The sequence below is a fragment of the Canis lupus genome, chromosome 38 (genome assembly GCF_011100685.1).
Source record: "Canis lupus familiaris isolate Mischka breed German Shepherd chromosome 38, alternate assembly UU_Cfam_GSD_1.0, whole genome shotgun sequence".
Lineage (NCBI taxonomy): Eukaryota > Metazoa > Chordata > Mammalia > Carnivora > Canidae > Canis > Canis lupus.
In genome coordinates this window covers 22,013,735-22,040,132 of record NC_049259.1, presented here as the reverse complement: position 1 = coordinate 22,040,132, position 26,398 = coordinate 22,013,735, and the positions used below count along the sequence as shown (strand labels likewise).

Genomic DNA, 26,398 nt, shown 5'->3' with positions numbered 1-26,398 from the left:
AGTCAAATAACTAGCCCTGGGTCACACAGCGAGTGAGTGGCTGACATATTTTCAAAATTCAGATCCTGGTAAAGAGGGAGTCTCTGTTTTAACTCACGTAAATGCGGAGCCTGACACACAGTTTAGCCCAGAGTATAAGCTCGCTGGATTTTTGTTCAATGACTCGTCAGCTATTTCAGAGTTCTTTCCACTACACCACGGAAGTCCATACCATAGAGCCAAAGTCTGAACTGAAACCAGTTGCTGAGGGAGAGGAGTGGGAGAAAGCAGGAGGTTGGGGATGGAAACTGGGGCAGGGATATTCCCAGGAGACTGAGGAAACTGGAGCTGGAGGCAGTACTTCTGGAAATGTCAGTGTTTATTAAACATTTAAGGACATTGGGGGTTTGAGAAGAAATATACAGAATGTAGAAAAATCCTAACAATCCCCTGTGGCTGGGAGTGCAGCCTCTCCCCTCCCCCCCCATTTCCCATTAGTTTTTCCTTTCTGTTTGGTTGCTTAAAAGCCATTTCTTAAGGCTTATTTGTCCCTTCCTTGATCCCCTGACCTGTGAGGATTCTTTGTCTCTCTCTGTCTGTCCTTCCCCATGACCTTGAGTCTCAGTACACTGCTCCAAAGTGGTCAGGGGCATCAATCCTATAGTTGAGGATTGAGGATCAGGGGCCCCTCTGCTTGGGCTGGCTCTCCATCAAGGATTAAATGGGGGGGGGGGATTGCAAAAACCACATGACGTCATTGGTACTCAGTCATGGGGGGAGGACACAGGTACACAAACAACAAAGGATGGATTAAAAAATAAAAAATAACTAACAACCTAAATAAACCCTGAAGGAGAGTCTGATGTGGATGATCTGGGTGTTAGCCGGGAGAACACAGTATGGGGCCGGGCCACCTGATGGAGGGGAGGGACAGGGCGGGTCAGAAAGAAAAGCAGGAGGGACGGGGGACAGGCTGGGCGGTGCAAGGGATGGCGTGGCCAGGTGGCCTGGGGCTGAGGCGCGGGGTATCAAGGTCCCTTTCTTCTCGGTGCCGGAGGGACAGGCACCAAACACACAGTCCTTGGGGCCGGGGAGGGTAGGTAGAGTCAGCCCTGGGCTCCCATAAGGCGGAGCCAAGGGGGGGGGCGAGCAGGAAGCGTCTGGCAATGAACCTTGGAATGAAACTTACATCTCAGGGCGCTGAGGGCAGGGCGGGGCTGGGGCTAAGAAGGGGAGCACCTGCCGGGTGACGGAGCCTAGGTCCCCGGCTCTGGCGGGCCTGGGGGTGGTCACTTGTCTGAGTCCAGACCCATCATGTTCTTGAGGGCGTTCTTGAGGCTGGTTCTGCTGGGGGACTTGACCGCAGGCCGGAGTTCCGAGCTCTGCTCGTCCTTTCGTAGCTCCATCTCAATGACCACCACCTGGGAGCCCTTGCTGGGCTCCGCCCCTGGCCCCCGACCCCCCGCCCGGCCCGCTAACCGCTATTTCTTATCCTTGCGAGACTCCCCCAGCCCCTTGGACTTCTTTTCGCTGGCAGCCTTGGTGCTTCTGCTGTGATCCAGCATGGCATACAGCACTGGCGTCTGCGGGCAGGGGTCACCCATCCGTTAGCCGGCCTGGTGGGCCTGTTCCCCTGCCCCCCCCGGGGGCTGTCCCGGGGCCCCACAGCTTGTCCAGGCCCCAAGTCCCGCTAACCTGGCGGCCGCGCTTGGACGTGTCCTTGCCGGCCTTGTGCAATTTCCCCTTCTCCATGGCACTGCGGGGGAGAAAAGGGGTGGCTGTCGCTATGCCCCTCCCCAGGGCAGAGCCCCCTCCCGAGCCGCTGCAGCGCCCTCTTCCCTTTGGCTCCGCGGGCAGGTGGGGGTGCAGAGAGGGAGCCAGACTCCCCTTACCTGAGCCTCCTCTGCAGGGCTGCCTGTCTGCGCAGCCAGCAGTACCGAATCAGATAGAACAGCAACAGCAGCAGGAGCACCACCCCGATGACACCCCCGATCACGGCTCCCAGTACCACCCCGTACCTAGTTGGCACTAGGAGGGGAGGGAAGAGAAGGACAGGAGTGAGCAGGGTCCTGCACCTTTGGTCCTTAGCCCCATGTTTGCTCCCTGCTGCTGGGGGTGAGCGGCTCCCCGCCTCCCAGAGCCTGAAGGGCAAGATCCAGGCCCACAGCTTCTTCCCCCAGCCCCCCAGGTCTCCCCAGTACCCCCCACCCCATATTCCCAGAGCCCCTCACACCTTTCTCAAAGACGTAGAGTGTGACCTGAGAAGTCTTGCCCACTATGTCTGGTGGGTTTTTGACGTCGCAGGTGAAAGTGCCGTTGTCACTGTAGTCCAGGTTGTGTATGACAATAGAGCCATCCTTCCAGCGAGGGTCCCCTACCCACTGGATGCGCTCTTTGAAGGTTCCCACCTCGTCAATGTAGGGTTGTCCCTTGGCATAGTGGAAGATCTATGAGGAATGAGGGGAAGCTTGTGGGTCTAGCCTCAGGGTAAGGGATCCTGGGCTGGAGAGGGTGGTCGGGGGTGGGGGAGACAGTGTAGACAGGCCCTGGTCAGATTGCCGCTTACCTTGCCCAAGTTAGGGTCATGGATTTCCCCTCCTTTGCCCAAGTTCTCTTTTCTATTGTTCTTCTTTTTTATTTAATTTTGTTTATTTATTCATGAGAGACAGAGAGAGAGAGGCAGAGACACAGGCAGAGGGAGAAGCAGGCTCCCTGCAGGGAGTCCGATGCGGAACTGAGCCCTAGCCAGATGCTCAACCACCAAGTCCCCCAGTGTCCCTCTATTGTTCTTCTAAGCCCTGCTTCGTTATCCAATGCCAGGACCCCCCCCCCCCCGCCCCCCCGTACTCACCGAGATGGCGTCGCGGCCTCCTTCGGGCTGGTAGCGCCAGGTAAAGGAGAGGTCATCCGAGACCCACTCGCTGGACCAGAAGGAGCAGTGCAGGGTCACCCGGGAGCCCACGGCACCGTGGACCTCCCTGTCCGTGTAAACCACGATGGCCTGGGCGGGGGGCAGCACTGCAAGCAGAAAGGGGCCTCAGATGCGCAGGTGTACCCAAGGGGGGCGAGGAGGAGGTGAGACCAGGGGTCAAGGCTGAGTGAAAGCTGGGGCAGCAACGATCGACCCTCAAGCCCAACTCTGTCCGGGCTAACTGAGGCGTTGGGGGGCGCCGCTGTGCTGGAGCAAGCTCTTCAGCACGTCCATTAAAGACAGTGAACAGCAGTAACAGCTCTCTCGAGGACTTCCAGAAGCTGGAGTCTGTCTCTCGGTCTCCCTTTCCCTTTGGGTCAATATTTAACTCTTAAGTTACCCCCTGGGATGCAGGCTTAACATTAAAATTTTTTTTAATTTTAAGTTAAAAAAATAAAAAATAAAATTTATTACAAGTCATATGGTAATACATATTGCATTCTGTTTATAAACCACTCAAACCATAGAGATAAAGCGAGCGTTCCTCTTGACATCTCCCCACCAAGTCCTTTCCTGCAGTCCCTCCCAGAGGTGGCCACTGTTACCAGTGCAGCGTGTAACCTTTTCCTATGTAACAAGTGCAATATGGACTCAACAAACTCAAGAGGTACCTGGGCTTCTGTGAAATAGCTTTGTTTTGTGGAGTTTTCTTTTCTTTTGACATACATTGCATCATATTCTCTGCGGGTTTTTTCACTTAAGGAGATATATACATAGCTCGGGGAGCTACCCATGTGGATTCAGAGAAATCAATCTGATTGTTAACAGCCATATAGTATTTCACAGCATCACAAACTCAAATTTCTTGCAGGAAAAAGAAAAATGAAAATACGAAATAATGTTTTTCGCCAGCTCAGCGGTCCTCACTGCTGAACCCCTGGTTGCCACAGGGCTTGCTATCGGCTGGGAGGCCAGGGTGGAAAGGACCTCGTACCCCTCTCATGGGAAGCTGGGTACAGAGGAAGACCCCCGGGCCCAGAGCTCTGATGAGTCTGCGGGTGAGCCTGCTGTGGTCTGACCCCCGTCACCCTCCTCTTGGCCATTCTGGCCCCGCGCCCCTCCCAAGACTCACCCACACAAGGAAGGCCATTCCAGGGAGATTATGTGTGTGGGCCGGCCCTGGGTGGGGGCAACTGGAGACCCTTTTGTTCTATGGGTGGAGGAGGAAGCAACCAAACAAACAGAGACCCATTGTCCGACCAGTGTTGGGGGCTTTTGCCACCCCTTCACCCCCCTCACCCCTAAACACCCTCCCCACTCCTGCTCCACAGTCTCAAATCTCCCACCTCAATATGCGATATGAGTGACTCGCTTCTCCCTAAAGCACCTAACTTCTCTTCCTTCTGTTCTAATATCAACCACTGCTCTTCAGTTCTGCTCGATGGTTCTATGGGTGGGACAGGTTCTGGGACAGAACTCTCTTCCTTATTCTCCAAGATTCCCTCCCACCATGTCCCTCACCATGACCTTCTTCAACTCCCTATCTTTAACATGTTCTCTGGGTGTCCCAGAATAGTCCAGTACAGCACCCAGAAGAGTATGGGTTCTGGGTTTAGGACTCAAAGAGCTGCCAGCAGAGAACCTTGGATGTTCTGAGCAGTTCTCCTTCTCACCCACAATTTGCCTACTGCTCATCTCTTGTACTAGTTTGCAGGCAGCTTGGAGAAGCAAAGAATCTGTTCAAATAATCATACTTTGACCTTGTCTTGCTCACCGAGCACCTACCATGGGGTAAGGAATGGGGTTAGTCAACTTATGAAGGAAGCCAGCTTTAGATGGACAGGATCTTAGAATGTCTTAGAATCTCCCTTCTACTCCGTTCACCCACATAACAGACAATGGATCCACAGAGAGAAACTGAGGCACAAAGAGACAAAGGATTTGAGGAGTTGGGATCACAAACCCTGGACTCCTTAGATCATGTTTCCTGACTTTTCTACTTAGGGAACTAAGGTTAAGCACCTCACACACTACTAGGGAACGAGTAGGGACCAGAACCCAGGAGTCTGATTCCGTTTCCTACCATGCGACAACACTGCTTCCCACCAGGCCCTCAGCCTGGCTCTGGAGGCATGTTACAGCTTTCCAACCTGGGCCCAGTCAGGCCCACCTCAGGGAAGTTCTCTGATTATTGCCTCCCTCTGAACGATATAGATTTTTTCCTCTGAATAGAGTATCCCCTTCGTGCTCGCTCTTTGGGTACAGCGGGGAGTAAACGAAGGCAGTGAGAAGGCTGCTGAGAGGTGTCTTGAGCCCCAGGGCGTCCAGGCTGGGGTGGCTCCACTTACCCAAAGAAGAGAAGAGCAGCACAGCCAGGACAGGACTGGAGCTGGACGAGGGAGCCCCAGGAGCCATAGCTGGGCCAGGGGCTGGGGCCCGGAGCATCTGCGGGGTTGGCAGAGTGGGGGACAAGGACTGAGCGGGGGTTCTGGAATCTGCTTAAAATCCCCTGGGGCCCCAGGATGAGGGGGCTGTCCTGAGCCAGTAACCAATTGCAGCCTGGCATGTGCCGTTGAGAGGTGGTGGGGAGGGGGGCAGAGCACAGGGAGCAGAAGGGGCATTGTGTCCTCTGGGTGGCGGGGTGGGGGGGACACATACCACCCCATACACAGAGGGCTTTGTGTCTGCTGGCCTCCTCCTGTCCTGGGCTGGAATGCTGGGTGGGGGGGGCGGTGAAGGAGAGGGACAGCAAAGGGCCATAAACACACTTCTCTAAGGGATAGATGGCCAGGGGAACCTGAATCCTAAGGCCACGAGAAGGGATTCCTTGGTAGTTTCCTTCCCAGAGAGTGGCTCCCCTGGAACACCTGGAAATGGGATATCCTTTATTTATTTATTTATTTATTTATTTATTTATTTATTTATTTTATTTATTTGTTTGTTTGTTTGTTTGTTTATATGACTATAGGCTGCATTACAGGCTTCTTCAGATGACCAGGTCACTTGGGAGTCCTTTTTGTTTTTTTTCCTCTCCCTACATCCTGGGTGATTCTTCCCTGATAGAGCTTTACTCCATTGGAAAATATCCAGGCCAAAAAAAAAAAAAAAGAAAGAAAGAAAAAGAAAAATATCCATGCAAGAATCCCAGGGCCTTTCCCTCATCATCAGAGAACGTTTCAATGCCTCATGCTGCAGTTTAAGCCCATTTCAATCTAGAACAAGGTGACAACATCGTATTGAGTGCCAGCCACATGCAAAGTATGGGTATGTGGATAACAGAAAGAGGAATAAAAAATAAGTTTCTCCTTGAAGGAGTTTACAATCTAGTCGGGGGTGTGTGCAGACAGGGGGAGGATCAGAGAACAAACCCACCAATAACCCAATATAATAAACCACGATGTTTGCCGTGGCAGAGAGATGAACGAAGTGCTGAGAGCACCGAGGTGGACACAACCAGATCTGCTTGAATAAGCCCGAGACTTCACAAACATCAGGTTTGCAACAGAGATTAAAAACAAAAATGAACTGGGGTGCCTGGGTGGCTCAGTCGGTTAGGCGTCCGATTCTCAATCTCAGCTCAGGTCTTGATCTCAGGGTTGCGAGTTCAAGCCCCACACTGGGCACCATGCTGGGTGTGGAGCCTACTTAATAAATAGCTAAATAAATAAAATAAATGAAGTTCAGAGGGAGGAAGGTGAAGTTGTGTCTAGAAGGAATGGGTAGTGAAGGTATCCAGGCAGATAGAGCAGCAAAAGCAAAAACAAAGAGGGTAGGAAGATACGTGTGTGTGCGTGTGTGTCCGTGTGTGTGTGTGCAAGTGTGTTGGGGAGGTCTGTGGAGTACTGAGCACATTCAAGGCAGATCTTGTGCTGTGCACTTTGACTTGACTTGGGGGAGCTTGAACGGGGTCATTAAAAACAAATCTGTACAGGAAAGTTGAAGCCAGTTGGAAAAGGGCAGTAAGTGGCAGACGAAGGAGGGAGGTTTAACTGTACATCATAGGGTTACAGGATTTTTGTTCCCTTAGCGGCCTTGGTTCTTGGTCGCCCCACTTCAAAGAATGAAGAGTGGGCCAGATGACGAGCGGGGGGCAGGAAAGCAGAGTTTATTGAGCAGTCGTATAAAGCTCCCGACCAGGGAGGGGGGCCCAAGAGGATTGCCCCCGGAGTTGTCTGGTCTAGGGGTCTTATGAGCTCTTGTGTGGAAGTCTCCCAAGCCATCAGGGTGTGCTGAGTCGGGTCATATGTGACCATATGAGTTGGTCACATATGTGTCTACGTAGTAGGTTAGTGTCTCTGTGCGGATGGTCTTTCTTGGCTGACACCCAGGGGCTTGTGTCTTAACAGCCCCTTGTCTGTGATGTGACCAATGCCTTGTGGTTAACTGCCTTATTTTAGGACATTTTACAGAAGTCAGTGCCTCAAAGGCTGCAAAGCAGAATGCTAGTGTGGTCCTGTCTCAGCTACAAAACAGGATGTCAGTGCTGTTCTATTTCAGCTGTCCTGACTCCATATTTTCTTGTTGGGGACCCTAGCCCTCACCATCTAACTGTCCAACTCAATCCTAATGATAAGAATTTCCTGAAGGTTTTGGGGTGATGTATGGATGGGGTTAGGAATGGGAGTGTCTACATGATCAGAGCTGAGTTTTAAGACAAATCCAGCCCCCCCCCCAAAAAAAAATCATTCAGACCAAGGCTCTCCTGATTGTTGCCTCCTTTGTTTTCCTCCCTGAGATTATCTGAAATGATTTTGTTTTTCACGGACCTCTCATACTCCATTTGAAATGCTTTCCCTTCTTTCTCCCCCTTTCTCTGTTGTCAGGCCTTGGCTAGCTCCTGCTTTTCCCCTCCTGCTTATTTTTTTAAATATTTTATTTATTTATTCATGAGAGAGAGAGAGAGAGAGAGGCAGAGACACAGGCAGAGGGAGAAGCAGGCTCCATGCACCGGGAGCCCGACGTGGGATTCGATCCCGGGTCTCCAGGATCGCGCCCTGGGCCAAAGGCAAGCGCTAAACCGCTGAGCCACTCAGGGATCCCCCCTCCTGCTTATTTTTGAGATAAACCCTGGTGATAAGGGGCTTGACTTAATGTCTTGTTTGAATTTCAGCATGACTAATTTCTATTAATTATGGACCCGAAAGGGTAATTTGAGGAGAGAGGCCACTGTTGTTCTGTCAGTGGGACCACTACAGGTTCATCTGTAAAGCCACAGGCTCCTGGTAACTACCTGTCTTCACCTTACACAGGAGATGGTGGCTTTCTGTGATTAGTATTGGGTTTGGATTGTGGGACTCTAAACACAGGACTTGATCCACCTCTCTAACCCCACCTCCCCAGCTGCAAATAATCATTTTCTGCTTTCACCCACCCACCCCTTTTACCTATACCTCTTTCATGGGATTGCTACTTTCGTTGCTGTGTTTATTTACTCACTAATCCTGCTAAGGCTATACGTTTCTTGAGGACAATTACATGTTTGTATCTTTGAATTCTCTGAAGTACTTTCACATACTCTGGCAAAAAGTTTATATATATATATGAAACAATTTAAAGAGCTAAGTGAAAGAGACATTGTTTAGACCTGTTAATGTGAAGTGCCAGAAGGCCAAAGTAGGATCAATGACTGAAGTTCAACAGCAGAGAACTATTATTTTAGGGATGCCCGGGTGCCTCAGTGGTTGAGCATCTGCCTTTGGCTCAGGTCATGATCCCGGGGTTCTGGGATCGAGTGCTGCGTTGGGCTCCCCACAGGGAGTCTGCTTCTCCCTCTGCCTGTGTAAATAAACTTTTTAAAAAACCTATTATTTTATTGAAGATTTTATTTGTAAATAATCTCTACATCCAATGTGGGCCTCCAACTCATAACACTAAGATCAAGGGTCATATGTTCCACAAAGTGAGTCAGCCAGGTGCCCCAAAACTGTATTCTTTTAAAAAAGATTTTATTTATTTGAGACAGAGTGAATGAGAGAGAGAGAAAGAGAGAGAGAGCACAAGTGGGGACTAGAGTCAGAGGGAGAGGAGGAAGCAGCCTCCATGCTGTGCAGGGAGCCCCATGCAGGTGCTAGATCCCAGCACCTTGAGATCGTAACCTGAGCAGAAGGCAGACGATTAACCCACTGAGCCACCCAAGAGCCCTGAAAACTGTATTTTACCAAAACAACTTTCTAATGATTAATGATTAAATGAAACTTGTGTTTTGAGGTAACCATTACCGAATGTGTTAGAGCAGAGTCTTGAAAACCAGTGGCCATCAATGCTGCAGAGGAGATACCTGCGCTGGATGGAAAACCAGAGCCTCTAATACGGTCTCTTCCAGGGAATCCCTGGGAGGCCCAGCGGTTTAGCGCTTGCGTTGTTCCAGGGCGTGATCTTAGAGTCCCAAAATCGAGACGCACATCGGGCTCCCTGCATGGAGCCTGCTTCTCCCTCTGCCTGCGTCTCTGCCTCTCTCTCTCCTCTGTGTCTTTCATGAATAAATAAATGAAATCTTAAAATAAAAAAAAATAAGGTCTCTTCCAGTCCCAGAGTCTATAAAAGCGCTTTCTTTGTCAAGTACTACAGAAATGCAAAACGTTATTTTCGTTTGATGAAGAAGTAAGTGAATTTGTGCTATTTAAAGCCTCAAAGAAGTGCAGGAGTGCTAAATATAAATGAGATCTGAATATTAACGTCGCGGAATGTTCTATTGCAGAATAGAAGTTGCCCTGGGCTCTGCCCGCAAGAGAGACCCAAGAACTTTTTCACTTTCCTATTCCTTCCGCACTCACTTTTTTTCTTTTTCTTTTTTTCTTTTTTTTTCGCACTCACTTTTAAGTCACAAGGGCTGTGCAATTGATTGCTGTTTGGGTCCCTCAAAAAAAAAAAAAAAGAAATAATATATATATAAAAAAAGAATATATATATATATAAGAGTATATATATTATATATATATATATATATATATAAACCCCCCCCCCCCCCGCGTGTGTGCATAGAAATCAAAGCGAGTTGTCCCCCGGCCCGGCTGCCTCTGGCCGTGGGTGTCACCCACACAGCTTGAGACAAGGCACAAAGGAGCGCTGTGCGCGGCTCGTGGGCGTCCAGCGCCGGCGGCGGCTCCAGCCCAGGGACCGAGGGGCACGGGGCTAGGGCAGGTGCCCCGTTCCCGGGACGGCGGTCTGCGTAGGCCTCGCGCTCCTTCCTCGCACAGCAGAAGCTTCTCATTAAAATGGGACGAAGCCCGTTTCCCCGGTGCCTTGGGCGCCCCCCCCCTCCCCGGGGACGAGCGGCGGCGGAGATGCTGGAGAAGAATCAGGGCGAGTCTGACGTTCAGCAGAGCGAAAACAGAATGAGTTAGGTTCGCAGGTACGCCGCCGACTGCGGAGTCTGGGTCAGCGCCGTTCGTCCCTAACCTCCCGCCGGGACACCGGGCGGGGAAGCCAGACGCACGGGGAACTCCACTCCGAAGAGCCCTGCAAGGCAACAGCTCCGGATCCTTTTAAAGAGCTGGCGCTGTCACGTGACAGAAACCCCGCCCCCCCCCCAGGCGGCGGAGACGTTGGACGTCACTTCCGTCCAGGCCGGAACTCAAGATGGCTGCGCTCTTGTCGAGGTGACTTTAGCCTGGGGCTGGGAGTCGGTGGCCGCGGCCCTCGGGAGGCCCGCAGCGCCCTGACGTCTGGCTGACGGCTGTCCGCCCGAGCCTGGGCAGGGAGAGGGCCCGTGGGCGTGCGTGCCGCGCGCGCCGTGGCACCCTAGGGCCCGTCGCATCCCCCAGGCGCTCCGGTGACGCGGGGTCACCGGCCCGTTACCCGGTCCCTACTCCCTACCGACGGGTCGCGCGGCTGTCGCCCCTTCCACTTCCCCCGCCTCCAGTACTTGATTCTCAGACTGCGCTTGGGCCGCACCCAGAGCCGGGCCCCGGGGCAGTAACAGTTAGGACCTCGAGGTCAGCGGATCATCCCCTACGACCTCGACGTCTTGTCTAGCGATTGGGCCTCGGGGGGAGGCATCTTGGTGCAAACTTCGCGTGTAACTCCTGCAAACACTAGTTGCTGGCAGGGGGTGGGCCCCGGGACCGGCCCCTGGAGGAGGGGGCGGGAGGCTTGGCCCCCTACTGCGCTGCCCCAAAGCAGCCTGGGGAATTCAGTTTTAATTCATCTTTTTATTTGGGGTGGGGCGAGGGGGGAGTGGGTGTCTCAGTTTTTCAGTACGAGGTACCCCAGATTTTCTTCCATTCCGAGCTGTCCTCTTTCTAGGCTTCATTCTGTACTCCGAGCCTTTCTGGACGCAGCGGCTGCAGTGACTTCAGACACTCCTGGTACAAGTGCCAGCACACTGTCGTGCCAGGCCTATTTTTGGAAACTATTTGTTATGGAAAGTTAGTCTTAATGTTGTTGAGATTTAATTCCTGATTTCCCCAAATATCCTCTCATTTCTCTTTCCACTTCAGTGACCCAGTATAAAAATAGAGGGACTTTATTTAGTTTTGCTCGGTGACAAAACAATTCCTCTTGGAGTGGAGATCAGGACTGAGTTACTTTTTTTTTTTTTTTTTTTTTTTAAGATTTTATTTATTTATTCGTGAAAGACACAGAGAGAAAGGCAGAGATACAGGCAGAGGGAGAAGCAGGCTCCATGCAGGGAGCCCGTCATGGGACCCAATTCCAGGACCCCAGAATGACAACCTGGGCTGAAGGCACAGCTAAACCGCTGAGCTGGGCTGCCCAGGACTGGGTTATCTTAATCCATCATTTTTCTCCCTGCCTATTTCCAAATGTATCTCCCCCCCCCCCACCCCACCCCAAGGTGTGCCAACTCCAATCTTACCAGAACTGCGTTCTTTATTCCAGGTAGTTTTACCATAATTGGATGATTTTTGAATTCTTTGGTATGTCATATTTTAGTAGATGTCAGGGACTTTTGGTAGAATTAGCATTCAGCTTGAAATGGTCATATTGGTTCTGAACAGTTCATTTTAAGAGTTTTAGGATTGTTGTTTGGAGGCTGATAATTATCACACTCATTAAGTATGTCCAGACAGTATCATTTTTGAAATGTGTAGGACTGTCACCACTAGTATTCAGATGCTAAGAAATAGACTTCTTTTTCATTAGTAGTAATCTGGAGCTCATGGGAAGGGCACCTCTCTCCTTTTCTCACAAGGGCTTTTTTTAAAATATTTTTTTAATCTTTTTTCTTTTTTTTAAAGATTATTTATTTACTTATGAGAGACACAGAGAGAGAGAGAGGCAGAGACACAGGCAGAGGGAGAAGCAGGCTCCATTGCAAGGAGCCTGACATGGGACTCTATCCTGGGTCTCCAGGATCATGCCCTGGGCTGAAGGCAGCACTAAACCACTAGGCCACTGGGGTTGCCCTCACAAGGGCTTTCTTAAAAGAGGACATAGAGAATTTAAAAAAAAAAAATTTTTTTTTTAAAGATTTATTTATTTATTTTAGAGAGAGCATATGCATGGGAGGGGGAGAGAATCTCAAGCAGACTCCTCACTGAGCAAGCACAGAGCCAGTTATAGTTCCAGGGCTCAGTCTCACAACACTGAGATCATGATCTAAGCTGAAATGAGGTTGGAGGCTCAACCCATTGAACCACCCATGCACCACCACCCCCCCTTTTTTTTTCTAATTGAAGTTCTGAGTCAAATTCCATTTCACTGCAGGGATTTGGAACTGTTTGATATAGTCTCAAAGAAAAATATCTTCTTTTTTTTTCTTAAATTATGAATTTTTAAAAAAGATTTTATTCATGAGAGGCAGAGGGAGAAGCAGGCCCCCTGTGGGGAGCCTGATGCGGGACTCAATCCCAGGACCCTTGGGATCACACCCTGAGCCAAAGGCAGATGCTCAACCACTGAGCCACCCAGGTGCCCCAGAGGAAAATACCTTCTAAGAAATTCTAGGAGCTGGTTTCTATTTCTAGTATTGTCACAAATTCCATTTATTTTGTGTAAGTCAAGGTGACTAGTTCCATGATTGCAGTTTCCTCATTTGTGAATGAAAATAGCAATAACTTGGGCCCACTTAAAAAGAACTATTGATTAAACATTTCTAATGCTTGGTTAAAGATTATTAGTTCTCAGAGTACCGTATGTCATGGCTTTTGAGTAGTGCTCTATATTTTGTATACTCCCTAAATGGTTCACAGACTAGCCAGGAATGAATAACCAGCTGAGTGATGTGTGCTCCTTTGGCACTCAGTCGAGGAATGACTTGCCAAAGCCAAGATGGAGATAGAGAACTAAGCTAAGAACAGCTAGGCTCCTGTCTAAAGTTCATGCTGCTTATGCACAAAGTCACCAGGAGTCACTGTCTGCACATCGCTCATTATATAAAATGCTACATGTGAAACACCTCTAAAAATAAGACTTAAATATATAAGATTGCTCTCTAAAATAAGCATATTCATTTCCAAACCATTGTTTTGCGCCTCTTCGGTGTGTCAGACATTATAGGTGTTCTGGACACCAAGCGTTCCAGTCCTTTCCTTAAAGAGTTCAGTTTAGCAGAGGAGATAAGTAAATAGATTAATTATTAAGCAACATAATATGTGTTGATATAGAGATGTGAAGAGATGGTGTAGAGGCACGACAGGTGCAGCGAGTAAGGCTAAAGAAACGGTGAAGTCGCCATCCAGGAGTTGTTGGGTTTTGAAGGATTAGTTTATCTGAGTGTGAGGGAGATTCCACTCAAAGAGCAGCATGAGCAAAAAGGCATGTGCTTCTAGACGGCTTGTTGTGTCTGGGTGTGGTGTAATATTCGGTGTGGTAGATGTATAAGGGACTGAAGGGCATCAGTGGGAGAATGGGTCCAGAGAGTTGGTTTGGCTATCATCTAGACCTTATACCATAAGCAACAGGGAACTGTTAAAAGACTTTGGGGCAGAAGAGCAATGAAATGAGCTTTTTCAGTAAGTTAGCTTTGGTAATATTGAATGATAGGGAATAGAATGATGCTAGGGAGAGCAGTTCAGGAGCTCCTCTTATCATCCTCTTTGCAAGCAATGAAAAGGATAAGGGCTAAAAGGACCAAAGTTTCCTGGATAATATCAGGTGATGCCTTGCACGTATGTGCAGCTGAGAGATAATAAGAGATGAAGGGTAACTTCTGTTGTAACTTGGGGCACTTTGAGTGCTAATAGCCATTAATGACAACTTTTGTATAGAATGATTGTTCTTCATCTTGTCATTCAAAGTTATCCATCTATACATCTATTTTAGTGTTGCTCTTACCCCAGATATTTCTGAAACTTTTTGGCATGCCATCAGATCATGTTTAGAGGTCATGTAAGAGAAATTCATTATATAATAGTCACATCTTATTTTAGACCAAAAATGATTTTATTTAGTTTGATCAAACAGAGTTGGCTTTGAGTAACTTTTGTTTTTTTTTTTTCCCAAAAGCCAAATCCATTTTCAGCAAATGAATATTTTTACCACCGCTGAAGGTTTTAAAAAGAATGTGATGTGAATTCTAAAGACCTTGCGGAGACCAATGAAATATTAGTAATATATATATATGGACAATGTTACAGTTTTGAGAATGCTTTTCTGTACATTTTCTTATATAATCCAACCAGCAACCAATAAGGTAGGTCTTAGTCTTACCAATCCCATTTCACAAATGAAAAAGCTGCAGCTCAGTGATTCCATAAAATTACACAACACGCAGAACTAGAACTCCAGTGTTTTTTTTTTTTTAATTTTTTATTTTATTTTACTTATTAATGATAGGCACACAGTGAGAGAGAGAAAGAGGCAGAGACACAGGCAGAGGGAGAAGCAGGCTCCATGCACCGGGAGCCCGATGTGGGATTCGATCCCGGGTCTCCAGGATCGTGCCCTGCGCCAAAGGCAGGCGCTAACCGCTGCGCCACCCAGGGATCCCCCTTTTTTTTTTTTTTTTTTTTTAATTTTTTATTTATTTATGATAGTCACAGAGAGAGAGAGGCAGAGACATAGGCAGAGGGAGAAGCAGGCTCCATGCACCGGGAGCCCGACGTGGGATTCGATCCCGGGTCTCCAGGATCGCGCCCTGGGCCAAAGGCAGGCGCTAAACCGCTGCGCCACCCAGGGATCCCCCGCCCTTTTTTTTTTAATATTCTTTCTGCATCACTGTTGTTACCCTAACCCAGAGAAGAGTTTCAAAAATGATGTGAGCAATGATTACATTTTTGGGTAGACATGTATAATGTATTTAGAAGGGAACAATACTAACCAGAAGGATACATTCTGGTTTGTTAATTAAAAATAAAGTACTATGTCTTTTTGGGTACCTGGGTGGCTCTGTCAGTCAAGCGTCTGCCTTCAACTTGTATTGTGATCCTTGGGTCCTGGGATTGAGTCCCGTGTCAGGCTCCCTGCTCAGTGGGGAGCCTGCTTCTCCTTCTCCCTCTGCCTACTGTTCTTGCTCATGCTCTCTCTCTCTCAAATAAATATATAGAATCTTAAAAAAAAAAAAATACTATTTTTAGCTATAACGTATAGTGCACAATTCTTGGTAGGACTTTTCAGAGTTCCTGATTTCACATGAAAGGCAAGGATAGATACCTACTTTTGTCATATTTCAAGTAAGGTTATTGAGTTTGTGTAGCTAGTTTCTGTGAGAGCCTTGTGGAAAGCTTATGTTGGTATTTGTCTGGGAAACAATAGCACTAGACAGAGAGTGCTGTAGATTCCAACCCACATCTGCAAACTCTTGCCGGGTAGCTGAGTGACAGGACCTAGCCTGGTGTAAGGAATGCATGCCCTGCAACTTCAGAGCCACAATTACTTCAATTGATTGAAGACATTTGTTCCCACTTCTTTCTGAGAGCCTTGGGTATACAATGTCTGTATTCACCTCTTGCCTCCAAAGCTGGAAAGAAGGAAGAGCTGAAGGAAGTGTTGATTGGATTATTTTGCCTTCAAGTAGTGGACCTTCTTCTGCCCTGGTGTAAAGCATAGGGAATATTTTTTTTTTTTTTTTTTTTTTTTAGCATAGGGATTTTGAACTCTTTATGCATCTAATACAATGGTGTCAGGGACACCATGAGCTTTTTTAGAAGATCATTGGATCTCAAGGAGATTTTTTTATCCCCACAATGCCTTATATAGAGTAGATATATGACAAACTTCTGAAAGATCAATGTATTTTTAATTTTAGTCCCAGAAATTCACTCCGATAACTTTCTTAAATACTTTTGGAAAGATTTGATATAATAATGTAAAAAAAGAGACATAGTGGCCATGTTTTTCATAATACCATGTGAACTCTGGATCAGTGAAGTTCACTTTACATAGACTGCCTGGGCACATCTTGGTTTTAGACTTGAAAAGCAGTTCTGGTACTGATATATACTTTTTAGTAGAAGTAGCAACTTTTTAGTAGAAAACTTGTGTACACTCCTCATGTAATTCTTCACGTGGTTAGAGAAATCTTTGCATTTCCACACTTTTTGCCCAATTAGAGACTTTTTGACTTGAAGTTCATCTAGCTTGTCTGGAACTTAATGGTAATTCCTAAAATGATAGCTTAATATTTAGGATCCTTCTGCCACAAACCTCTTATTCTTCAACCTTCTTCATTCATCCTTTGGCAACAGTGAATAAGATGTATTCTCATTCTCATTCTTACTTACCCTTAAGTCACTTCCTTTAAGACCTAACTTTAAAAAAATAATCGGGGATCCCTGGGTGGCTCAGCGGTTTCGCGCCTGCCTTTGGCCCAGGGCGTGATCCTAGAGTTCCGGGATCGAGGCCTGCATCGGGCTCCCGGCATGGAGCCTGCTTCTCCCTCTGCCTGTGTCTCTGCCTCTCTCTCTCCCTCTCTCTCTGTCTATCATAAATAAATAAATAAATCTTTTTAAAAAGTTTTTTTTTATGATAGTCACACAGAGAGAGAGAGAGAGAGAGAGGCAGAGACACAGGCAGAGGGAGAAGCAGGCTCCATTCACCGGGAGCCCGACGTGGGATTCGATCCCGGGTCTCCAGGATTGCGCCCTGGGCCAAAGGCAGGTGCCAAACCGCTGCGCCACCCAGGGATCCCTAAATAAATAAACCTTAAAAAAAAAAAAAAAATCACATGGGATGCCTGGGTGGCTCAGCGGTTGAGCATCTGCCTTCGGCTCAGAGCATGATCCCAGGGTCCCAGGATCGAGTCCCACATTGGGCTCCCCTCAAGGAGCCTGCTTCTCCCTCTGCCTGTGTCTCTCATGAATAAATAAAATCTAAAAAAAAAAAAAAAAAAAAATCTTTAAAAAAAAATTGCATTCTGCATTGCGCTGTTGAACATTACAAACCCTGATTATTCTTTTACCATGTATTATTTGTGTTCAGCTAAAACTTTATTTTGCCTTTGTAGATTATATATGTGATTGTTCTCCAGTTATTTAAAGTTGTAGCTTTCCAACTAAAAAATAATCTCAGGGACATTGATACTGCCCTTGTTATCGTGTTATTAATTTTTTCCTCTACTCCTAAATCTAATATGGTACAAAAATAGAGAAGTTGATAAACTGAAATTGATCTCTAAATGTGTGTTGATTCTTTATTCTCTCTTTTTCTAATTTTAATTTTAATTTTTAAAATTTAAATTCAATTAGCCAACATATAGTACATCATTGGTTTCAATTCTCTTTTTTTTTAAAAAGACCTTATTTTTAAGTAATCTCTACACCCAACGTGGGGCTTGAACTCACAACCCTGGAGATCCAGGATCTCGGGCTTCACCCACTCACCCACTAAGCCAGGCAGGTGTCCCCTCCCCCCCATTGACTCTTTATTCTCTTACCTTGCAGACATGTTGGCCGTCATTGCCTCCGTGCCCACCTTAGTCCTCAGCTCTGTATCAGAAAGTAAGTTTCTAAACTTGTGGAGTGTTATTAGGACTTAACTTTTATTTCCCTCAGGGAACAGCAGTGGGTTGTTGGTTTAGATTTTGGGGATATTTATGAAAGGAAATTGTAGATGGTTGGCTAGAAATTTAGTGATTGTGGTCACTATTTTTCTCATCTGGTAGTAGTAGAAGGAAGGATAAGAATAGTAAACTTTAAATTTGGGAAATATTTTATACTTTCAGAAAAGTTGAAAGAATAGTACAATGGAGTTCTATATACTTTTCACCTAAATTCATTGGTTGTTAATATTTTGCTGTGTTTACCTATAGTTCCATGTATTTTAGGTTGTGTTTGTATGTTAGATTATTTTAGACACCTGGTCTAATATTGACAGTTTAGTGTAGTCCAGGCTGATGTATATTTAATTATTGTTAGTATTTTCTCTGAATTCTTTGAGATTAAGTTGCAGACACCATGATGCTTTACTTCTAAATACTTGTTCTAAGAACATGAACATTATCTTATAACCATATAATTACACAAACACAGTTATCAAATTCAGGAAAATTAACATTGATATACTCTTATCCAGCATACATTTAGTTTCAGATTTTCCATTTGTCCCAAATAGTGTACTTTATAGAAATACAGTCCTTTATAGAAATACAGTTCCCCATCCAGGAGCTAATTAGGTTCACACATTGTTTTTACTTGTCATGTTTCTTCAGTATCATTTAAGCTGGAACTGCTTTGTAACTTCCCTTTGTCTTTTATGACACTGACATTTTTGAAGAATACAGGCCAGTTATTTTGTAGAATATCTCTCAACTTGGGTTTGTCTGACCATTCCCTATAATTAGAGTCAAGTTACCTCTTTTCAGCAGGAGTAATATGTGATGTTATATTCTCTGTTATAGTCATATCAGGGGGCATGTGATCATTTGAATAAAGGAATATCTGCTAGGTATTTTTCCCACTATGAAGTTACTGGTTTTTTTTTTCTTTCTGTAATTAATAAGTAAACTCTGAGTAGGTTATATTTTCTGGAGGGGGATGGAATCACATTTAATACATACAGCTAATGAATTGTTGAACAGCTATGTTCAACACTTGGCTTCAATCCAGGGAAACCAAGAAACTGTTCAGAAGTACTGAGCTGATCCGGTTCTTGGTTTTTGAGAACCTGAAAGGGAGTCTTGACAAAACAGATGAGAGCAGGTGGTGATGTATGAGACAGCACAGCACCTGTGGTCTGGGAAAGAGTGATCCATTTATGTAAATGATTCTGAAATATTGTAGTTGCTCTGCAGTGCAGTATGAAAGAAGTTGAGCTTCTGTTTCAGGCCTTGTATGTTGGGGGTTGGAAAGAAGAGTTCTCCTCTGGTATGACCTCACTGGGTGATTGAGGTTATTAATAACGAGTCAGACTTGGCATACAGACAAGGGGAGTAGATGAACATGTTTTCCTTATGCGGTGGGTTCATCCAGCCCAGCTTAGAGCTTAGCTTATTTTATTTAACTTTTTGTTATGTAAAAACTTCGGCCAAGTTTACTTTTAATCATTTTAAAGTCTTCTGGTTTTATTTTAGTGCTGTTCCTTTGGGAACCACAGCCAAGGAAGAGATGGAGAGGTTCTGGAATAAGAACACTGATTTAAACCGTCCTCTGTCTCCCCATATCACTATCTACAGGTAAGGTCTCTGGAACCAGGGAGTTTAGAAGTAATAGTTGAAGGTTCTGGAAGCTGGACCATTGCCTCCCTGATTATTTCCCTTAGGCCTTTTTTATAAGAAGACTTTTTTCTGTCTTCTGGCCTTAGAGGGTAATTCATCCTGCAGAAGTGCCATTTGGAAAATGCTGGTGGGTCAAAATGTACTTCCTATCAATTGAAAAAAATTATTTTGAAACAATTTCAAATGTACATAAATGTTATAAAAACAATACACAGAATTCTTATATGTCTTTATGCACATTCCCAATTTGTTAACATGTCCAAATGATTTAAGATCAAGTGCAGAGATGATATTCCATGACTCCTGTAATGCTGCTGTAAACAAGTTATCACAAACTTTGTGGCTTCGAACAACACATTTATTGTCTTACAGGTCCATAGTTCAGAAGTCTGACCCAAGTCTCACCGGGTTAAAATTAAGGTGTTGGTAGGGTTGCATTCCCGTCTGGAGGCTCAAGGGAAGAATCTTTTTCTTTGCCTCTTGCAGCTTCTAGAGGTTACTCTGAGTTCCTTGGATTGTGGCTTCTTTTCCCCATCAGCAATGTTGAGTGACATTCTCCCTCCCACCACTTCGACCCAGTTTGTCACATTTCTTCTCTGATTCCCTCTTTCTACCAGCCTCTCTCACTTTTAAGGACCTTTGTGATTATTTGGGACCATCCAGATAATCCAGGATAGTCTCCTTGGGTTAAGGTGAGCTTATTAGCAAACTTAATTTTGTCTGCAACTTTAAATTCCACTTTGCCATTTAAGGTAAAATACTCAAAGGTTCCACATTCCTGTGCACATCTTTAGGGAGGCTGTTACTCTGCCTACCACAAACTCTTTTTTTTTTTTTTTTTAATTTTTATTTATTTATGATAGTCACACAGAGAGAGAGAGAGAGAGGCAGAGACACAGGCAGAGGGAGAAGCAGGCTCCATGCACCAGGAGCCCGACGTGGGATTCGATCCTGGGACTCTAGGATCACGCCCTGGGCCAAAGGCCGGCGCCAAACCACTGTGCCACCCAGGGATCCCTACAAACTCTTAATACCTGAGTGCATGTTTCTTAAATTCAAGGACACTCTAGGGGCACCTGGGTGTTTTAGTTGTTTAAAAATCTGACTCCTGATTTTGGCTTAGGTCCTGATCTCAAGGTCATGAGATTGAACCCTGAATTGGGCTCTGTGCTGGATTTGGAGGCTACTTGGGATTTTTTCTCATCTTCTCCCTCTCCTCGCCCCTTCCCTCTATTAAAAAAAAAAAAAAAAAAAAAAAAATTCAAGGGCACTCTAGAGTACAGCCATCACTATCAGAGAATTAACTTTGGCCCATTGTTACCATCTAATCCTCAGATCCCATTCACATGTCATTTGTCCTCATAAATGTCTTTTCTAGGTCCAGGATCCGACCCAGGATCATGTATTGCATTTAGTTGTCTCTTTAACTCTTTGATCTCCTTCAGCGTGGAACAGTCTTTTTATCTTTCATGACCTTAACATTTTTAGAATGTTCCTGTTTGGGTTTGCCTGACATTTTCTTGTGATTCATGCATGTTGGGCAGTACTATCTCTGAAGCAGAGGTATGCTCTTTTCAGCGCATGGGTTGGGAGGAACTGCATATGGGAGTGATTTATCCCATTCCTGGCAACATTGACTTTTATCATTAGTTAAAATGTCTACTTAGGTTTCTCCATCTATAAAGTTAATGAACAAAGATAGTGTGTTTATTAATTGTTAATTATTTTGTGGTGAGATTTCTACTCCCCCATCTATTGATGATACTTACCATCAATGTTTATTAGTTGTTACTAGGAGTCAGTTATTACTATGTTGGTTGCCAGATTATAATTCTCCTAATCCCATCATACCTTCTAGATTTATTTATAAACAAACAAACAAATAAATAGGATAAAATTTGCTTTCTTTATCAGCATAGACTCAAAGATTCCTAAAAGGAAAAACTCATTTCTACTCTTATGACACCAACTAAAGGAAAAACAGGATTGTTTCCTCTCTGCTTTCAATACTTCTGACTTCAAATATGTGGAGGTTTTCTTCCCACACCAACCAGTTTTCCAACTCTCCAGACACTAGTTGAGTGTCTAGTAATCCATTTATGACACTTACTATCTGGAGTCCCTGCAGACCCCACAGGCCAGTCCTGCCAGACTGGCCCCCACTCTAGATGCCAGTTTGCAGGCCCTGTGCTTTTGACTGACCAGCTATAAATCAAGGGTTCTCTCTACCCCCTCCTCAGGTTCAATAATTTGTTGGAATTGCTCATAGAACTTGGAAACGTTTACTTATTTTTACTAGTTGATTATAAGGATATTATAGATGATACTGATAAACAACCAGGTACCTATTTAGGTGCCTCTGTGTCTGGAGTAGTTCCAAGCACAGGAGCTTCTATCCCCATGGAGTTGGGCTGTACCACCCTCTTGACATGTGGGTTTATCTACCAACTTGGAAACTCTGAATCCATTACTTTTGGGATTTTTATGGAGGCTTCATCAGGGAGGCAGGATTGATTATTAACTCAATCTCTAGCCCCTCTTCTCTCCCTGGACAAAGAGGGAGTGGATCTGAAATTTCCAAGTTTCTAATCGTGGCTCAGTCTTTCTGGTAACCAGCCTCCATCCACATTCACCTCAGTAGAACAAAGGACGCTCTTAATACCCAGGAAATTCAAAAGGATTTAGGAACTGTGTGTCAGGAATCAGGGTCAAAGACCAAATATTAGGACAAAAGATGTTCCTAGCACTCCCTATCACTCAGGAGATTATAAGGGTTTTAGGAGCTCTGTGTCAGGAACCAGGAACAGAGACAATGTATATACATACTTATTATTTCATAGTTCCTATTTGCCCAAGGAGTTACACTGTAACTCTCCTTTATTTTGATGTTCAATTTGTCCCACACTTAGCCAGTAGGAATTCTTCAAGAAGACTCCTGTGAAATCAAGATCTGGGCGCTAGGGATCCCTGGGTGGCGCAGCGGTTTGGCGCCTGCCTTTGGCCCAGGGCGCGATCCTGGAGACCTGGGATCAAATCCCATGTCGGGCTCCCGGTGCTTGGAGCCTGCTTCTCCCTCTGCCTATGTCTCTGCCTCTCTCTCTCTCTCTCTCTCTGTGACTATCATAAATAATAAATAAAAGAAAAAAAAAAGCCCAAATTAAAAAAAAAAAAAAAAAAAAAAAAGATCTGGGCGCTGGATGTGTTCATTGCTACCCTGGATGTCATTGCTTCCAGGCCTTTTCAGTAGATCTAAGATGTATGTGTATGCAAGTATATACAGGTGCATAGATGCATCTGTAGCTGCTTATCTGTTGTCCTCAGAAGTAGCATTGATAGCTGCTGTGCTGGTGTTTGCAAAGAAAAACCCCTCTTGAGCTGCTCCTTAAGCTCCACTACCCTCTTTCCTTGGGTTCTGGCCAGGGAGGCTGGCCATTTTTTAACCACCTCCACAAATACCACAACCCTTTAGATATTTTCCAAGCCAGATTCCAGAAATAATTCTGATTGCAGAAATTGGACATTCTACTAAAACAGGAGACTAATTAAGTGACCTTAATCCTTGCAACTTCATGATAAAACTTTCTTTAAGAGAGAAAAGATTTGGGGGAGTATGATAATGGTGAACTTACTATTATGTTATTCTGAATCTATATTTAAAGCCCGGTCCTTTTTTCTTGGGTCACATAATGAATGGTAATAAGATGGTGGGCTTGAGTCTTCCACACTACCTTCTTTGCTCTTGGAGTAATGAGACTCTAGACACACTTATAGCATCAGGGAACACAGAGCTGTTTCCAAGGTCATATATCCAGGAAAGATGTCTGATTAATGTTTTATGGAATCATATTTTCTATTACTAACTTTTAAAGTTGTTTGGAAGAGGCATGAAAATAAATGGGTAAGTTAGCACCTTCTGAAATACTCTTTTCTCTCAATAAATTGAGTCAGTTTATCAAAGCAAACATATAGTGCAGGGTTTAAGTTATCAGGAAAACAAGAGCCACTGAAAAGGATGTTAAAAAACTTTTTTAGGGAATCCCTGGGTGGCTTAGCAGTTTAGTGCCTGCCTTCGGCGCAGGTCATCATCCTGGAGACCCGGGATTGAGTCCCACGTCACGCTCCCTGCATGGAGCCTGCTTCTCCCTCTGCCTGTGTCTCTGTCTCTCTCTGTGTGTGTGTGTGTGTGTCTTTCATGAATAAATAAATAAAATCTTAAAAAAAATAAAAAAACTTTTTTAAACTTGGAGTTGGAAGGGTCCATAAAACTTAATTTCATCATCAATCTCATTGGTTTTGAGTGCTCCTTGGGGCTTTGCATAGTCCACTAAGCTTTTGTGGGTAGCTGTGTGGGGCTGGCTAACACGCAGATGGCACTGTAGGCACCCCTGCTTGGGTCACCAGAGTTTCTTTGATCTGTTTTATATATTGCGTTTTTGCATTTAAAGGTGCTGCTCACCAAAAAAAAAAAAAAAAAAAAAAAAAAAAGGTTAAAAGCCACTGTTGTGCCAAATAAGCGAATATCTTCTACAGTATTTTCATGTGGTTGTCTGCCGAGGCTTGTACACCTCCAGTGTACAAGAAACTCACTACCCCATCTCCAGTTTGGGAACTGCTCTTATCATCAGAAAGACTCTTCTTTTATTAAGTTGCTGCAACTTCCATCTTCTATCCAATGGCTCTAGTTTTACCTTGAATCATATAAAATAAATCTAAGCACACTGAATCTCTGACATGTATTGATTTTGAATATCGTTGCATGTACTTATTGGCCATTTGCATATCTTCTTTGGAGAAAGGAATATTCAAATCCTATGCTCATTTTTTTATTTTTAATTTTTTTTTAAGATTTTATTTATTCATAGAGACACAAAGAGAGAATGAGAGGTAGAGACACAGGCAGAGGGAGAAGCAGGCTCCATGCAGAGAGCCTGACATGGGACTCGATCCAGGGTCTCCAGGATCACGCTCCGGGCTGCAGGCGGCACTAAACCGCTGCACCACCGGGGCTGCCCTATTTTTAATTTTTTTAAATAATGCTTATTTTACTTTATTCATTTTTTTTTTGAAGATTTGATTTATTTATTTGATACAGAGATAGTGAGAGAAAGAGCACAGACCAGGAGCAAGAGAAGCAGACTCTCCGCTAAGGAGTGAGCCTGACATGGGGCTCCATGCCAGGACTCTGAGATCATGACCTGAGCCGAAGGCAGATGCTTAACCGAATGAGCCACCCAGGCACCCCCTATGCTCATTTTTTAAATTGGGCTGTCTTTTTACTTCTTTTTTTTTTTTTTTTAACATTTTTTATTAATGGTAAAACATGCATAATATAAAACTATAAAACTTGCCATTTTAACCATTTTTAAGTGCACACACAGTTCAGTAGCATTAAGTATATTCACCTATATAAACCATCACCACTATCCATCGCCAGATCCTTTTATATTCCTATTTATTTATTTATTTATTTATTTATTTATTTATTTATTTATTTATTTATGATAGTCACACACACACACACAGAGGCAGAGACACAGGCAGAGGGAGAAGCAGGTTCCATGCACCGGGAGCCCGACGCGGGATTCGATCCTGGGTCTCCAGGATCGCACCCTGGGCCAAAGGCAGGCACTAAACTGCTGCGCCACCCAGGGATCCCCCTTTTATATTCCTAAACTGAAACTCTGTACTCATTAAGCAATAATTCCCATTCTCCTCTGCCCCCAGATCCAGCCCCTAACCATTTGATTTTCTCTCTTAATAAATTTGACTACTCTGGGTACCTCATAAAATGAAACCATACAATGCTTGTCCTTTTGTGTCTGGCTTACTTCACTTGGCACAATGTCCTCAAAGATTCATCCATGTTGTAGAATGTGTTGGAATTCCATTCCTTTCTAAGGCTGAATAAATACCCTGTTGTATGTGTATACTACATTTTGCTTATCCATTCATGCGTCCGTGGACATTTGTGTTGCTTCCACCTTTCCACTATTGTGAATAATGCTGCAGTGAGCATCGGTGTACAAATACTTCTTTGAGTCCCTGCTTTCAGTTCTTTTGAGTATATACCTAGAAGTGGAACTGAACTGTGGGATCATATAGGAGTTTTCTTTATTTAATTTTTTGAGTAACCTGTCATCCTTTTTTCCATAGGAGCTGTGTTGTTTTATGTTCCAGCAGAGCACAAGGGTTCTAATTTCTCTACCTCCTCCTCAATATTTGTTATTATTATTATTTTTTTAAATAATAGCCATCCTAATGGATATGAAGAAGTATCTCATTGTAGTTTTGATTTGCACCTCTGTAATCATTAGTGATGATGAGCATCTTTTTGTCAACTAACTGGCCATTTGTATATCTTCCCTGGAGAAATGCTTTTTACTTTGTTGATGGTATCATTTGCAATATGGTTAAATCACTTGCTTAAATTCATATGTCGTATATCTCTAGCTTTTCTTTAACATTCTACTGACAATCAAAAAAGGGAATAAAATTAATATATTTCAAATCAGTGTATCTGTTGATTGCTCATAGTGTGTTTGATACTCTTTTAGGAGTTGGAAATACAGAGTTGAGTAAGATCTAATCTGTGTTCAAAGGGATCTCATTATGTCCTGAAAAATCTTTTTTCCTGAGGAAAGATTTTGGTGGCTCTTAGTGATTCTTTTCTGTAAGTGAATTAAAACAGTCTTGATTTTCTATACTAGACTCTTTTTTTTAAGATTTATTTATTTATTCATTCATTCATTCATAGAGAGAGAGAGAGAGAGAGAGGCAGAGACACAGGCAGAGGGGGAGAAGCAGGCTCCCTGCAGGAAGCCCCACGTGGGACTCAATCCCATGTCCCCAGGATCACACCCCGGGCTGCAGGCGGCTCTAAACCGCTGCGCCACCGGGGCTGCCCTCTATACTAGACTCTTACCTAATGTCGAACAAGAAATAGTGGGAATTATTTG

At 44.9% G+C, this 26,398-nt stretch overlaps 2 protein-coding genes and 1 long non-coding RNA gene across 3 annotated transcripts in view; 2 read left to right on the top strand and 1 right to left on the bottom strand.

The window, feature by feature from the left end:
- Window positions 1-340: 340 nt before the first annotated feature.
- MPZ (myelin protein zero) lies at window positions 341-5,395 on the bottom strand. The gene is made up of 6 exons (XM_038585926.1): window positions 5,239-5,395; window positions 2,831-2,997; window positions 2,213-2,426; window positions 1,872-2,007; window positions 1,675-1,735; window positions 341-1,562 (listed from the first exon to the last, which is right to left on the bottom strand). Exons 1-6 carry the CDS (start codon window positions 5,333-5,335, stop codon window positions 1,461-1,463), a joined length of 777 nt encoding a protein of 258 aa, XP_038441854.1. The 5' UTR covers window positions 5,336-5,395; the 3' UTR covers window positions 341-1,460.
- A 4,987-nt stretch (window positions 5,396-10,382) lies between these two features.
- SDHC (succinate dehydrogenase complex subunit C) overlaps window positions 10,383-26,398 on the top strand; it is a 38,182-nt gene continuing 22,166 nt past the window's right edge. The window contains exons 1-3 of the mRNA XM_038586280.1: window positions 10,383-10,488; window positions 17,671-17,727; window positions 19,299-19,400. Of these exons, the coding sequence (XP_038442208.1) occupies window positions 10,469-10,488; window positions 17,671-17,727; window positions 19,299-19,400 (179 nt within the window). The 5' untranslated portion in view covers window positions 10,383-10,468. The remainder of the gene's footprint in view (window positions 10,489-17,670; window positions 17,728-19,298; window positions 19,401-26,398) is intronic.
- LOC119868063 lies at window positions 19,407-25,950 on the top strand. Its single transcript, XR_005385811.1, has 2 exons — window positions 19,407-20,134; window positions 25,596-25,950. It is a non-coding gene; the product is annotated as an uncharacterized LOC119868063 (long non-coding RNA).